Raw genomic sequence first — 13,525 nt, forward strand, 5'->3', positions numbered from 1 at the left:
TTGGTACACTTCAGTCCGTGTGAGATAGGTCTGGAGACCTGGACCCGAACATCCCATCCATCCCCCTGAGGTGAGATGGTAGCGGCGCGTACCTACAGAGGCAAGGTAGTGTAGTCTCATCATCGGCTCCGGCTTTTGACTTGGAGGCATATCTCGGGTAACGGGGGCCGCCCTCAGCTCCAAGCCGTACATTAGTAGCAGTCACATCAGTCCAGCCCAGCCCGGCCCAGCCAACTGTGTGCGGTGAACCGGCCAACCTAGCATCGGGTCGGACCAAGCCAAGGTAGGACAAGCAAGGCAGGCCATTCAAGCTGGGGAAGCTGGTGGTGGGCAGGAGTGTCTGATGTGATGATGGCCGGTGTCAAAAGCTGCACGTACTTGTACCGCAAGGTAGGCACGGCAAGTCATGCTGCAGCGAATGTGAATCATGGTGACCTGCTTGCTTCTTCTGTCTTTTCCAACGCAAGCATGAGGCAAGACAAGGCAAGGAGAGGAGACGCGGGCGATATGATAATATGGCAGAGCAGAGAACGGAAAGGGCTAGACGTTCACTCGCCGCCGCCTGCCTTAGTTCTTGTAGAGTTAGGCAGTAGACAGGAAGGTACCTTGCCTTACTTGCCAGCTCCAGGTCTCGCGCTTTAATTCACCGTGACCTCTCATCTCCTAAAGGTGAGTGGTAGGAAGGCAACCACCCACGTCAAACCCTCCATCTGCCTAATAACCTACGGCAGCTACAAAGTGCCACTGCTGCTCCTGCTCCTGCTCCTGCTGCTACCAGGCTAAGTGAGGTCGGGTGTGTAAGGTACCTCCTCACCTTCCATACCTACCTTCCCGCGACAGGCTCTTCCTCAGAAAGCCTCTTGCCCCTTTGATTGGACGCTACGAATACAGGCCATTTTCGCACCGGCTCCACACCGCAGCAAAGCGGTGGACTTTGGAAAAAAACACTGAAAAGACCAATCCCACCACCATTTCCTCCCCCCTTCTTCCCACAACCTCCTCCATCGCAAACACAAACCTTGCAACACTTTTCCGCAACCCCTCGCTCAACAGAGATTTCCGACTCTGTTTGCTCTTCAGACGCTGTGAGTACAGTTTTCTTTCCTGTTCCTGGTCGCATTCGCGTCGTCAAAGGCCATCGCTGGCGTCACCCTGGATTCGACATCATCGCCGCTGGCCCTGCTGCCATGCCTGGGCGACAAAAGGGAAAAAAAAAGCCGAGCCCAGAAAAAAGCAGATTTACACTTATCCATCTCCAACTTTTCCCCACATCGCGCGCACACACATGCCACTTGCCACTCCCCCCCACCTCAACCACATCCCATCGCAACAAACCTTTCGCCTGCAAGATCTCAATCTCTCACCAAAGCTTGGCTCATGAATTCCTTCTACGACATCTTGCTTCGCAGTCAACGGGCAACTTGCATTCTGACGCATCGCTGCCACAGATCAATCAGTACATCTACTCGACATCTTCACCCGCCACCAAAGCCCAAAATGGACTTCCAGGGATCCGCCGCTCCTCCTGCCCGCACCTGCTTCACCTGTGAGTTACCCTGACTTCACTTTTTTCGTGGTCTCCTTTCCAGCTCTTCCCGCCAAACGCCACACGCGGCAATTTCTATTTTTTCCCGCATTTGCCTTTCTGTGCGGGTGGCTTTTTGGCAATTCGGGATCGTCTGGTATCCTGATCTCGAGGTCTCGTTGCCATTGGCTCACCGAATTCTCACCGCTTGAAACGCCTCTCTTTTCAGCCTGCTATTGGTGGCAGTCTATGCAGCTTTCCTATCGGGCATGTATTCGCTGCGCGCGCGACTGCTTCAAAGGACTGTCTGCTTGGCTCCGTCATAGTCTCGCTTGCGGTAGTCATGCCGCAGAAGCATGGGAGTCTGGCTTGCCTCATGGCCCTGATACTGCCGTCGTGCAAAATCAGTCTGGCAGTTTGAATCGAGGATGCCTCTGGCAAAATCGCGTTCCAGATATCCCAAGTCTACATGGACAGATTCGTCAAGAGGCCCGCCTGGAGACTATTGCGACGTCCTACTGACTTCGAGCTGGTGTGCCAGTGACACCTGTCCCATTCCTTACTTTACATCCCACTTGTTGAAATGAAGCGAAGAGTCTGACCAGAGATATTTAGGCGGTGCTGCCGGCCACCAGGTATGCCTCGAGAAGGGGGTGATGATATCCATCGTTCGAGCTGCTGACCAAACGTAGGCCCGCGAGTGCCCCAACCGTGGCGCCGCCAAGTGGTATGTTCTCCTGCTATGATGCTCAAAACGGTTGATACTGACTTTTTCGTGTAGCTACAACTGCGGCAGTAAGTGATTGTTTTCGCCTTATGCCTATGAGATAACTGACAATCTCTGCTCCAGACGAGGGCCACATGAGTTAGTCCAAATGCCAATCTCTTGACCCTGTGTACTGTTCGCTAACTTTCCCCCAGGCCGTGACTGCCCCGAGGGTCCCAAGGACACCAAGTCCTGCTACCGCTGCGGCCAGGCTGGCCACATCAGCCGCGACTGCCCCCAGGGAGGCAACGTCGGCGGCGGTGGTGCCTCTAGCTCCGAGTGCTACAAGGTTTGACGCCCGTCGTTCGATTTCCCAGCGCAGTGGAGAAGCTAATGCGAAGCCCAGTGCGGTGAGGTCGGCCACATTGCCCGCAACTGCCCCAAGTCTGGTGGCGGCTACGGTGGCGGCTTCGGCGGCGGCTACAACTCCGGCGGCTACGGCGGTGCCAGCCAGAAGACCTGCTACTCTTGCGGTGGCTACGGCCACATGTCTCGTGAGTACTCCTCTGACCCAAAGCAACTGGACTTTAGCTGACGTTTCTAAGGCGACTGCACCAACGGCTCCAAGTGCTACAACTGCGGCGAGAACGGACACTTCTCTCGCGACTGCCCCAAGGAGTCCTCCGGCGGCGAGAAGATCTGCTACAAGTGCCAGCAGCCTGGTCACGTTCAGTCCCAGTGCCCCAACTAAGCGCGAGCTGGCTATTGCAACGGACGATTGGTGACGACGCATTGGCTTGCCTCGCAGCCAGAACCGCGGTTTTATTACGACGATTCAGACGGCCTCGGGGCGAAATACGGCTCACTCTTACGAACCTGGCATTGCGGCTTGCTATGTACATTGGAATTGGCTCTCTTTTTTCTCTTTTTCTCTTTTTTCTTCCTTGCTCACGGCAAACACTGGGACACTCGGCCTGCGGAAAAGTTTTACACGGAACGGCATATGAAATCACGGCTTTTTCTCTTACGCACCATGATACACCTTTTCGCATATGAACGTCGAAAGCTTCGGCATCGTGCGGGCTTGGTCACATCGGTTGGATGACGATTGCAGTCTAAAGACAAAGCTTGCCTCTCCTCTCCACGGGAATGATGATGAGGGAGGAGAGCAGAGTAGGGTGGAGACGGCTCGTGGGTGGAAAATAGTTTTCCGACCTCTTGATGATAGATTTTGTGGTCGGCTCTTGGGGGTGCTCAAAAAGCTGCGGCCCTATGGCAGCATCGGCCGTCTCAGGGCAGGAAAATGGAAATGTTACGCGTATGCTTGGTGTCGATACGTGCGTGCTGTGAATCCCTTGATGTTTGGCTTCGCGATTGTATGTTGCCGTGTTGCCGTGTAAGCACATGTCAACGGGAACTGCCGTATCCAACAACGGAAAAGAGCTCGCTGATGCTAACAACACAGCATCACGGTCCTTGCAGAAACCTAATCCTGGCTCAAGGCCCTGAAACCCGGACACATCCGCGTCATCCCAAGGCAGGACATCTCCCCGCCTGCTTTGCTGATGATGCAAACTTCTTCTTTGTATTTTTGGGTTTTCAAAAGAGCGTTGAACACGGGTTCGGCTGCCATTTTGTCACCCGAAGGAAGAACGAGACCCAGCCGCGCCCGAAAGAGGGAGTTTGAAACAAGCACGCCAAAACCTACGATGCCCCGTTTAGGTAGCGAACCCTGCCCCTGCCACTGCCCCTGCCCGCTCCCCGCTGGACAAATACTGTTGTAGTTGTATTCGTGCTAAAGTATGTATATCCGAACTTTGGCATACGGGGGGGTTGTAGTGCGTAAGGTAGTGGTCGCGCCCGGGGTTTGCTTGGCGGAGGAGGGGGGACGAACGGGGTTTACTCCGAAAGGGAAACGGCCCTGAGTCGTGGAGATATTCTCGGGATTTTTCCTGAACGGGAGGGCTGATGGTTTTTTTGCTTTTGTCATGTTCCCTATGAGGGCTGATGGTTAAGGATGTACACAAGGGCGATGTTCTTGACTTGATATGTTTTTGTATGTTTGGTTCTAGCGCTTTCGTCTTTTCTAACATCACAGAGTTTATTACAAGCTTCTTACACATGTCCAACCTGTCTGTCTCCTTACAACCTTGACTTGGGCATGAACTTCATGGCCTGCCGGACGCCCAGGTCGCCGAGGACCTCCTCTGCGCCGCCGAGGATGGCGTCGAACTTGTAGGTGCGGTTGAACATCTCGACGACGCGGCCCATGCCGGTGCGGGTGAGGCCGCGGCCGCCCCAGATCTGGACGGACTCGTCGGCGATCTCGTGGGCGGCGCGGGTGGCGGACATCTTGAGCAGGCCGATGGGCCCGCCGAGGTGCTTGGCCTGTTCCTTGTAGGGCATGTTGCACATCTGGTAGGTGATTGTCTCGAGCCAGGACTGGTTTGCCTCGGTGAGGGCGATCATCTTTGCGAGTCTGTGTGTGCCGGAGTTGTCAGTGTTTTAGCTTCAAGGACGTGAAGGAAGGGGAAGAGGGGGAAACGGACTTTTGGCGGATGACGGGTTGGTCGATGAGGCGCTTGCCGAAGACGAGGCGTTGGTGGGACCATTTGAGGGACTCTTCGACGACGGTTCTGCATTGGCGGATCGTGGCGCCTAGGGGATGAACGTGTTAGTTACAGTCTTTTGATTTCTGTCAGGGGTAGAGACGACGCTTACAAGCCATGGTCCAGCGCTCGTGGTTGAAGTTGCTCAGGATGACGTGGATGCCCTTGTTCTCCTGGCCCAGCAGGTTCTCGACGGGCACCTTGACGTTGTCGAAGGTGATGTACGTCGTGCCGGCGGCGGGAGAGTAGGAGGTCTTGATGGGCTTGGTGTTGACGCCCTCGCCGCGCTCGATGAGGAGGACGCTGAGGCCCTTGTCGGTCTTGACGCCGGTGACGAAGTAATCGCAGAACACGCCGTTGGTGATCCACTGGAATAGGAAGGTTAGTATTCGTATAGCTTCAGCCGTCGTGTATCACTTGCCTTTTTGGTCCCATTGACAATCTGTTCGAAGCAGCTGTTAGTATACGCGTGCAATGACAACTAGACGTTGTGATGACGGTGTGTACTCACGTAGTGCTTTCCGTCAGGCGTCTTCTCTGCCGTCGTCCTCAGCCCTGCGACGTCACTGCCGGCAAAAGCCTCCGTGATGGCCAAGCAGAGCTTCTTCTTGCCGCTGAACACCTCCTCCGACACCTTCTTCTTGAGGGCCTCGGAGTTGGCAAAGTTGAGCACGACGGTCAGGCCGATGGTCATGCCGGCCATGTTGCCGTCCTGGAACCCGCGGCAGTTTGTCCGCGCGAGCTCCTGGCTGACAATCATGTCGTGGAAGTAGTCAAACTCCTCGCCCTTGACGACGCCGCCGAGCAGCTCGACGCCGTGGAGGTGCTTCCCGGGGCCGAGGCGCATGTGCAGCACGCCGGCCTTGGACATGCGCTCGATGAGCTCCTGGGAGATGTAGTCGCCGCTCTCCTCGGCCTGCAGCGCCTCGGGGGTGACGTGGGTGTCGGTGAACTCGCGGATGGCGCGCTGAAGGGCGCGGTGGGAGGGGGAGAAGTAGGGGGACTTGAATTGCGGCGTGAGCCAGAGGGGCTCGCCGTAGGGGACGACGGAGAGCTCGCCGGGCTGCTGGACGACGACGGAGGGCTCCTCGCCGGCGACGGTGCCGATGACGAGGGTCTTGTCGTACTTTGTGAGGACCTCCTGGCGGTGGAGGTTATAGAACTCGGTGGTGGCGTCGCGGCCGGCGACCTGGCGGAGGACGGACTCGCCGCCCGGGTGGGCGTCGAGGAAGTCTGTCAGGTCGTAGACCTTGGCGTCGATGATGCACCAGAGGGACTCATCGTGGTTGTTCTTTGCGACCTCGTCGCGGGAGTACGTCTTTGCGGCCATCGTGATCTGTGTGGGATTGGAGCTTCTTTGTTCTTCGGTACCACCAGGGAGTTTGGGAGATTCGACTGATGGGAGACTGAAGCTCAATGGCTTGGGTAGGTGCCCGTCGTCGTCGTCGTCTTCGTCAAAGGGAGGATAGATATCGTCGGCGTGTAAGAGGGAGACCAAGTCGTGCGTTGTATCGTTGGAGACGTAGAACAAGGTGTCAGGAGTGCCAGCAACCTGAGTCGGACCAGATGACATGTGCCTTTAGGGGGCGGTACATCGGTTGACGTCGGTCGGGAGACGGGCGGCCGCAGACAGCCATGTCTGGAAGGTTGGCCGTGAGCCTCGGCTTGTGTGGAGTGTGGAGGGCGCCTGGCGGACGGTGCTGATTTCGGGAGAGTTGTGATTGGCTCGAGGGAGGCTGGGGGAATGAGATGGCGTCCGGGGATGCGTCTGAAGACCAAGCCGGGGGTTGCCGAAGCTTTGACGCGACTGGGGTCTTTGATGATTACTCATGCTCCGAGTATTATCTGATGAGAAATCGATTAAGATGGAGAAATGCCGGGTTGTTGACGACGAGATGTGAGCAAAGTTAAGGGCAAAGCTGAGTTCCACGGAAAGCTGATGTTTGGTACACTTTGCGATGCGCTGAGCATTGGACAGAAAACGGGGCCCCCTGTTGATGCTTCCCCCACAGAGGAAGATTTACCCCGCAGAGGGGCGCATCATCCCACTATGAGCTCTACCCTATCTATTCCGAGGCTGGAGATCCTCTTTCAGTCTAGCATCTTTCCTGTCTTGGTGCAGAGCCTCTTCAATAGACGTTGGGGCCGTCAGGGATGGTGGGATATTGATCAGATGGTCTCATATCGGCCGAAGCACGACATCGGATAGTGAGTATTCATGGTTCAATCGAATTTCCCGGGCTCTGCGCAGTAAGATGGCTTCGCCTACTCCATGACCATCCAGGCTGTCAAATGCAACCCCGCCAAAGCCTGCCTCACTGCCTTCAGCCCAAGACGTCCGTCCACGATGGTTTGAAGGTAAGACTAGGATCGTGAGCCAAGCTGTACATTGCCAGCGCGGTTGCCAGGTGGGTACCTGCCCACAATGTCAAGGTGACCCTGACCGGTTTGGGTATTCCGTGGCGATCAACATTTGCGAGAAAGTGTCGTGCCAATAGGCCAAGCCCGAATGTTGAGAACACGCCCGTGACTTTCCATGTCCAGTCCTTGGGGCGAGCATTCGCGTGGAAAGCGACGACCCCGTTTTCCAAAACCTCCACCATGGGTGTGCAATTCCATATGATGTTGGTGAGGAAACCAGATAGCCAGACAGGCACAGCAAAACCAAGGGCACCATCCTTGAGAATTCGTAAGACTCCACTGCTCTTCCTGTAAGAAAGAACGCCGAAGGTAATAGCGGATGCTGGTCCGCCCAAGAGGACATTCACGACTTTGATCCACGCTGCCAGATTGGGGTGTTTGACGCAAATTCCAGTCGCAGCAGTGCCTGCAAACCACAGTAGGAACAAGAAAGAAAGGATAATAGCCAAGCCCTGTGGCATCGTGGCTTCATTTTGCTCTTGAACGTCATCGTCAAATGTTGCGGTTGTTGGCGACGTAGGAGGTGCCGCAGGGCTGAGTATCGCTTCGACGAGTCCCGTGACGCCCTCCCGGCTGGCAGTCGACCCAGTCAGCCACAAGAGACACAACATGACCTCGTCGCAAAAGAAACTTCCAAGATATATGGCCGCCAAGGCTTGTGTCCAGAAGATGCCTCGGCAGGCATAGAGCTTCGTCGCTTGCAGCACAGGGCCGAGGACGAAAGCGACAACACGAATCAGCGTGTTGCGCTGTAAGTTAACCACGTCACTGTGTGCTGATTCCTCATCGACATCGTACTTGTGCGGCGAAACAACGAGGGTCCATTCGAAGGCACGGCGAACACGGATGCAGTTGAGGGCCTCGATAGCGTTGACGATGCAAAACACAGGCGAACACTTCAGCGCGGGACCCCATGACGATGGAAACCCGACGATGCGGCCCGAGGGCTGGGTTACAGTGTTCAGAGCGACAGCCACCAGGGCCCAAAAAGCGGATTGCCACGAGAGCTGGGCGTCAGACGTGTCGGCGGGTGGCGTAGGTTGGACAGCCTGACCCTGATCATCGTCATGGTCCTGTTGGGAAGTCCCGGACACAACGAATAGCAAGAGGATGAGGGCAACAGCTAGTGGAGAAGGCGCTTTGGTGAGCATCGTGACCCCGCGGATGAGGCTCTGGTAGGTTTCTGGTGTCCGGAAATGCAAAAAGACAAGACGGCCGGGTCGGCGGGGAAGCAATATCAGAGGGTCGGACTACATGTTGGCGCAGGATGGAATCCCTGGCCAAGTCGGCAGGGTCCAATGGGGTTTATCGGGTCCATTGGTGATCGACATGGACGAGCGTCGCTCAATTGAGAATGGCTCCAGCGATTGCGGTGGGCGAGCAGACGAGGGTTGTCGCTTTTGGCGAGTGAGGTGAGAGCAAAGGGAAAGAGCGAGGTCTGAGGGTATCGTCGGCCCCTCCTCATATGTGCATTTTGTTGTTCGTCATTGCTGGGCGGCCATCGAGTCATTGGACGTCGGTGACAGGGTGTCTGGGGCAACACATAACGGCGATGGTGTCAGGTCTTTTTTTGTGCCCGTCCGTCGAGGGGCAAGGTATATAGATGCTCGGCGAAACTTGACGCATCAGAGAGGAGAGAGAGGAGAAGATAGACAGAGAAAATGTGTGAGAGAGAAGGAATGGGACGGGGAGGCAAGGGAAGCAGGAAGGAAGGACCAAGCCAGGAGACTCAGGGAAAGCGCATGAAGGAGAAAGAGCGGACAGGCGGGAATGGATATTTTAGTGGAGGGATGACGCTGCGGTGGAGCAATAGCAGTGAAGTGTCACCAGAGCCCCTCCACCGTTGCAGCGAAGCAGCGATTCGGGGACCCCTCCACCCGCTATTGCCTTCCTGAGGTGAGGTCTGTAGTAGGTACGGTAGGAGCGGGCAGGCGTTGCTTTGCTGTGTGCGTGTGCGTGTGTGGTGTTGTTGCCCTCCACTGCACCACTTCCTTCATCCATTGGATTGCCCCTCCACCGTCCTGTTGGGTTTGTGGTTTCTTGTCGTCAGGTCAGGTCCACCGCACAGCACCGCACCGCACCGCAAGACCGCAGCACAACTTTCATTGCCTCCTCTGGCCGCGACGGACGGTCGTTCCTCATCTGCTGCTGCTGCTGCCGCCGCCGCCGTCACCTCACTGTTCCGTCCATCGTTTGACTCGCGGGCTCGTTTCCCGAATTCCCAGCAAACAACACACACCGGCCGTCTGCTCCTCCGTCGTCCTCGTCCTCCTTCACCGGGCTTTTTGTCCCTCTTTCTCCCCTTTCCTGGCCATCGGCATCCTGTCCTTCGTTCGTCGAGGCCTTCCTGACGGTATCCCGGATGATATCGAGGCTTAGCGCGCTCACCAGTTCCCCCGCCCGATCGCTCCTAATAAGATAGTAAGTCCGTCTTTCTGTTTCTCCGCCCGTCGCTGCCGTTGTTTTCTCCTTGATCGCTTCCCTGGTCAAATTCCAACCCCATTCCACCAATGCTCCCTTTCCAATGCCCATCCATCACGTCCACCGGCGCCCGCAAAGCCCGAAAAAGGCGATGCCGCACTCAATGATAACTCGGCTGCCGTCTCTTGAACGAGCCAAGGGCCAGGTGTACTCGCATTTAGGAGGAGCACACTCCGTTCTCTTGCGAATCATTGGCCGGCTGGCTGGATCAACCGCCTTTATGCGACAACTCGACAGGCGGAGAGACTGAGGGAGGGAGGGCTTGGTTGGTTGGTTGGTTGGTTGTCGCTGCAGTGACAGAGTAAGAGACTCTATCACGCTACTCAGCCCGGACCGACTTCACCCCCTCTGCCTTCTACCTACTGGACAGTCCTGTTCCACTGATCTCTCCGTCTCTCGCCTCTTATCAATATTTCGGTTAGGTAAGACACTTTGAACGGCATTTCGACGGCGCATAAATGGGCTTGTCTGGATGTGCTCGCCTCTGCTCATGGTTGCCGGCATAGCTTCCATGGTTTAGGTGGCTTGTGAGCTATCATAAGCTACTACGCCTGCTTTTTACCACGGCTTCGCTTGCCGCCCTCGACCTTTACCTTATCTGGACTTCTTGCGCTTATCCCTCATGGCGGCGCATGTCCGCGACCCAAACAGCCGGGCTCATTGTACATATCAGTCAAAGACCCATGATCCCCTCTCCGCCTCTGCCAAATGCTAGCCGCTGGGAGCAAGACATTCCACCACGTTGCTCGTCATCCCCACATCCAGCCTGACCTCTCCCCAACCCCAAACTCCCCTTGCACTCGTTCTCTTGTCTCATCTGTTCTTGCTTTCGCCTGGATCTAACCGATCTCTTGTGACTTTATTTGGCCCTCTCACGGACTAGTGCCCCGGTGGCAGCATCTGGCTTAGTTTGGCGTCCCTCCAACTCTCCAGATCCTCCGGACTTGCTTCGTCATATACCTTCTTTACTCACCAATCGCTTCTCTCGCATCTGCAACAATGGACGCTTACTCAGTTTCGTATCACAGCCCTTCAAACCGCAGCACATCCCGCATTTACCAGGACCTTGAATCCTGTCGACTCCAAAGCCTCCTTGGAATCGGCCAAGAAAAACTTCTGCTCAGATCATTAACCATGGATTCATTTGCGCGGGTAAGTCTGCTTCTCGTCAACCACGTGCCTAACGTCGCTAGTGGGACGCTTCGGGCCGGGACCGCCCAATGTCTTCCTTGATGGGCAAAGCCGTCTTGACTTCCCTGTCCGTACCTGTCACACATCGGCGTACAATACGATGGCCGCTTGCTTGCTTGTTTCTTGCCAACGCACCCTGCTCATGCCAAATTACAGCGCAAACAATCCGAGTCAGGCCCCAGACCACACATTGCGATTGTCGGCGCCGGCCTCGCTGGTTTGCGTTGTGCCGATATTCTCATCCAATATGGCCTGCTGGTAACCATCATCGAAGGCCGGACGCGCCTCGGCGGACGCGTGGTCCAGGATAAACTTCCCAATGGATATACCGTTGACCTGGGCCCGAACTGGATACACGGCACCGACGACAACCCCATACTTGACCTGGCCAAAGAGACAGATACCGCCGTCGGCAGCTGGGATCACCGGACTTACATGGTCGACGAGGATGGAATCTTGCTTGACCCTGCGGATAGCGAACACTACTCCAGCATCATGTGGGGCATTATCCAGGACGCTTTTCAACACTCAAACAAGAACACTGCCAGCATTCATCCCGACGAGAGCCTCTGGGACTTTTTCCAGGAAAGGCTGGTTGAGAAGATACCCGAAACGGAAGAGGACTACGCCAAGAAACGCTCCATTGTTCTTCAAGTTGCTGAATCTTGGGGCGCGTTCATTGGAACTCCGGTTCAGACCCAAAGCCTGAAGTTCTTTTGGTTGGAAGAGTGCATAGACGGCGGTAAGTGACTCTCCCTGGCAGAAGTCCCGCAAGGGTGGATAGTATCCTCAGAGCCAGGGTTGACTTTATTCGAGAAAACCTCTTTTGCGCCGGCACCTACGAGAAGATCCTCGAACGGGTCGCGGAGCCGGTAAGACACAACGCGGACATCATGTACGATGCCCGCGTCACCAAAGTAGAGCTCAAGACGCCGGACCGCCTGAAACCAAGGGTTCACACCGATACCGGCCACGTACTCGAGTTTGACGAAGTTGTCATGACTGCCCCTCTTGGGTGGCTGAAGAAGAACCTGCAGGCATTCGATCCGCCCCTACCTGAGCGGGTTGAGCGCGGTATCAAGGCCATCGGGTACGGATGTCTCGAAAAGGTTTACATTACTTTCCCCAAGGCGTTCTGGCTCGCTTCCGACGACGCCGACGGCCCAAGGGTGCAGGGCTTTTGCCAGTGGCTGGCCCCTACGTACTCTGCCAAATTGAACCCGAAGCGGTGGAACCAGGAGATTGTCGAGCTCGCGTCGCTGGGCCCGGACTCGCACCCGACACTGCTATTCTACATTTTCGGAGACGAGTCCAAATACATTACGGAGGAAGTGGCGAAGCTGAAGACGATACCCGAGAGAAACTATTTCCTTTACGATTTTTTCAGGCCGTACTACTCCCGGATGCCGGGCTACGACGAGAGGTCGCCCGACTGCAGGCCCACGGGATGCTTGGCGACGGACTGGCTGCGCGACGATCTCGCAGGCAACGGCAGCTACAGTAACTTTCAGGTGGGACTGGAGGAGGGCGATAAGGACGTCGAGGCGATGCGTGAGGGCGTGCCGGAGGGCGGGCTGTGGCTGGCCGGCGAGCACACGGCGCCGTTCGTCGCATTGGGCACGGCGACGGGTGCGTATTGGAGCGGTGAGAGTGTCGGTCGGAGGGTGGCTGAAGCCTACGGGAGGACTGGTAGCAGCGCGGATCAAGAGTAGGAGACGCTAGAAGGACTCGGAAGAGAGAGAGAGAGTGAGAGACCCTTGATAGAAAGAGATGGGAGCCGTCCTCGGAGGTTGAACGTCTTCATGTGACCTTTTACTTCTACGTTCCCTTTTTACGGTTATTAGACTTGAATTTCTTCATGGGACGGTGGGTATGGACTGTTGGCCGCGTTTACTGAAAGATATACTTCATTCCGTAATGCTCTGCCATGTATGTAAGCACGGAAACTGAAACATAAAGCCCCCATTCCATGCGGCGTCAAACGGGCTTGAAGAAGTCTTGTTTTATGGTGGCTGACTGTTGGCAGAGAGGCGCAGAGGTTCATATCAGTTGTGCGTTGGACAAAGAGGTTATCTGATCCATAGACAACGATTAGATGTCTCTGCATGCGTCATTCCGAGTACCTCATTGGCTGAGAGGGGAGAACTGACATAGTGCAACAAAGCAGTATATACGGACAAGCAGAGCAACCAACCTGGCGTGTGTCTGGTGCTTGTGAGATTGAGCCAAACATCAACAACGCATGTTTATCATGCTCAGGTTTCGTCAAATCAAAAACCCAGTCAGGGGGAGGCAGATAGATTGTTGCCAGGTGTACGGCCAGCAACAGGGCTACCTGGCATGCAATGCTTCCGACACCTTACGCCGGAATGACGACTTGAGACAGCTGGCAGCCAGAGAGAGCGAAAGGGAGCATGAGTGGATGTGTCGGAGGAGTCTGGACGGAGGGGAGGGAAGGTACGTACCGCGGAATGGCGTGGCGTAGAGTGGAGGGCTCTATCGTGCTGCATCGCTCAGGTGGAGCGGGTGCACGGTGCAGTGTACCAGCCAGGATAGCGCCTGGATCGCCATTCCACAGTGACCTCTCGCCGC

General features: G+C 55.9%; 3 protein-coding genes across 3 annotated transcripts; 2 read left to right on the top strand and 1 right to left on the bottom strand.

Annotated features, from left to right (window-relative positions):
* Nucleotides 1–1,497: 1,497 nt before the first annotated feature.
* On the top strand, nt 1,498–2,982 carry COL26b_007383 (uncharacterized protein; the record flags this gene model as incomplete). The annotated part of the gene is made up of 8 exons (XM_053180177.1): nt 1,498–1,546; nt 2,141–2,160; nt 2,218–2,252; nt 2,307–2,320; nt 2,376–2,390; nt 2,447–2,580; nt 2,638–2,785; nt 2,837–2,982. The coding sequence occupies 8 exons, from the start codon at nt 1,498–1,500 to the stop codon at nt 2,980–2,982; spliced, it is 561 nt and encodes a 186-aa protein (XP_053035948.1).
* A 1,391-nt stretch (nt 2,983–4,373) lies between these two features.
* Nucleotides 4,374–6,170, bottom strand: COL26b_007384 (uncharacterized protein; the record flags this gene model as incomplete). The annotated part of the gene is made up of 4 exons (XM_053180178.1): nt 4,374–4,710; nt 4,781–4,889; nt 4,953–5,208; nt 5,352–6,170. 4 exons carry the CDS (start codon nt 6,168–6,170, stop codon nt 4,374–4,376), a joined length of 1,521 nt encoding a protein of 506 aa, XP_053035949.1.
* A 4,706-nt stretch (nt 6,171–10,876) lies between these two features.
* Nucleotides 10,877–12,645, top strand: COL26b_007385 (uncharacterized protein; the record flags this gene model as incomplete). The annotated part of the gene is made up of 3 exons (XM_053180179.1): nt 10,877–10,894; nt 11,090–11,675; nt 11,750–12,645. 3 exons carry the CDS (start codon nt 10,877–10,879, stop codon nt 12,643–12,645), a joined length of 1,500 nt encoding a protein of 499 aa, XP_053035950.1.
* Between the last annotated feature and the right edge of the window lie 880 nt (nt 12,646–13,525).

This window comes from Colletotrichum chrysophilum (assembly GCF_026319265.1).
Source record: "Colletotrichum chrysophilum strain AFK26 chromosome Unknown scaffold_59, whole genome shotgun sequence".
NCBI classification, from domain to species: Eukaryota; Fungi; Ascomycota; class Sordariomycetes; order Glomerellales; family Glomerellaceae; genus Colletotrichum; species Colletotrichum chrysophilum.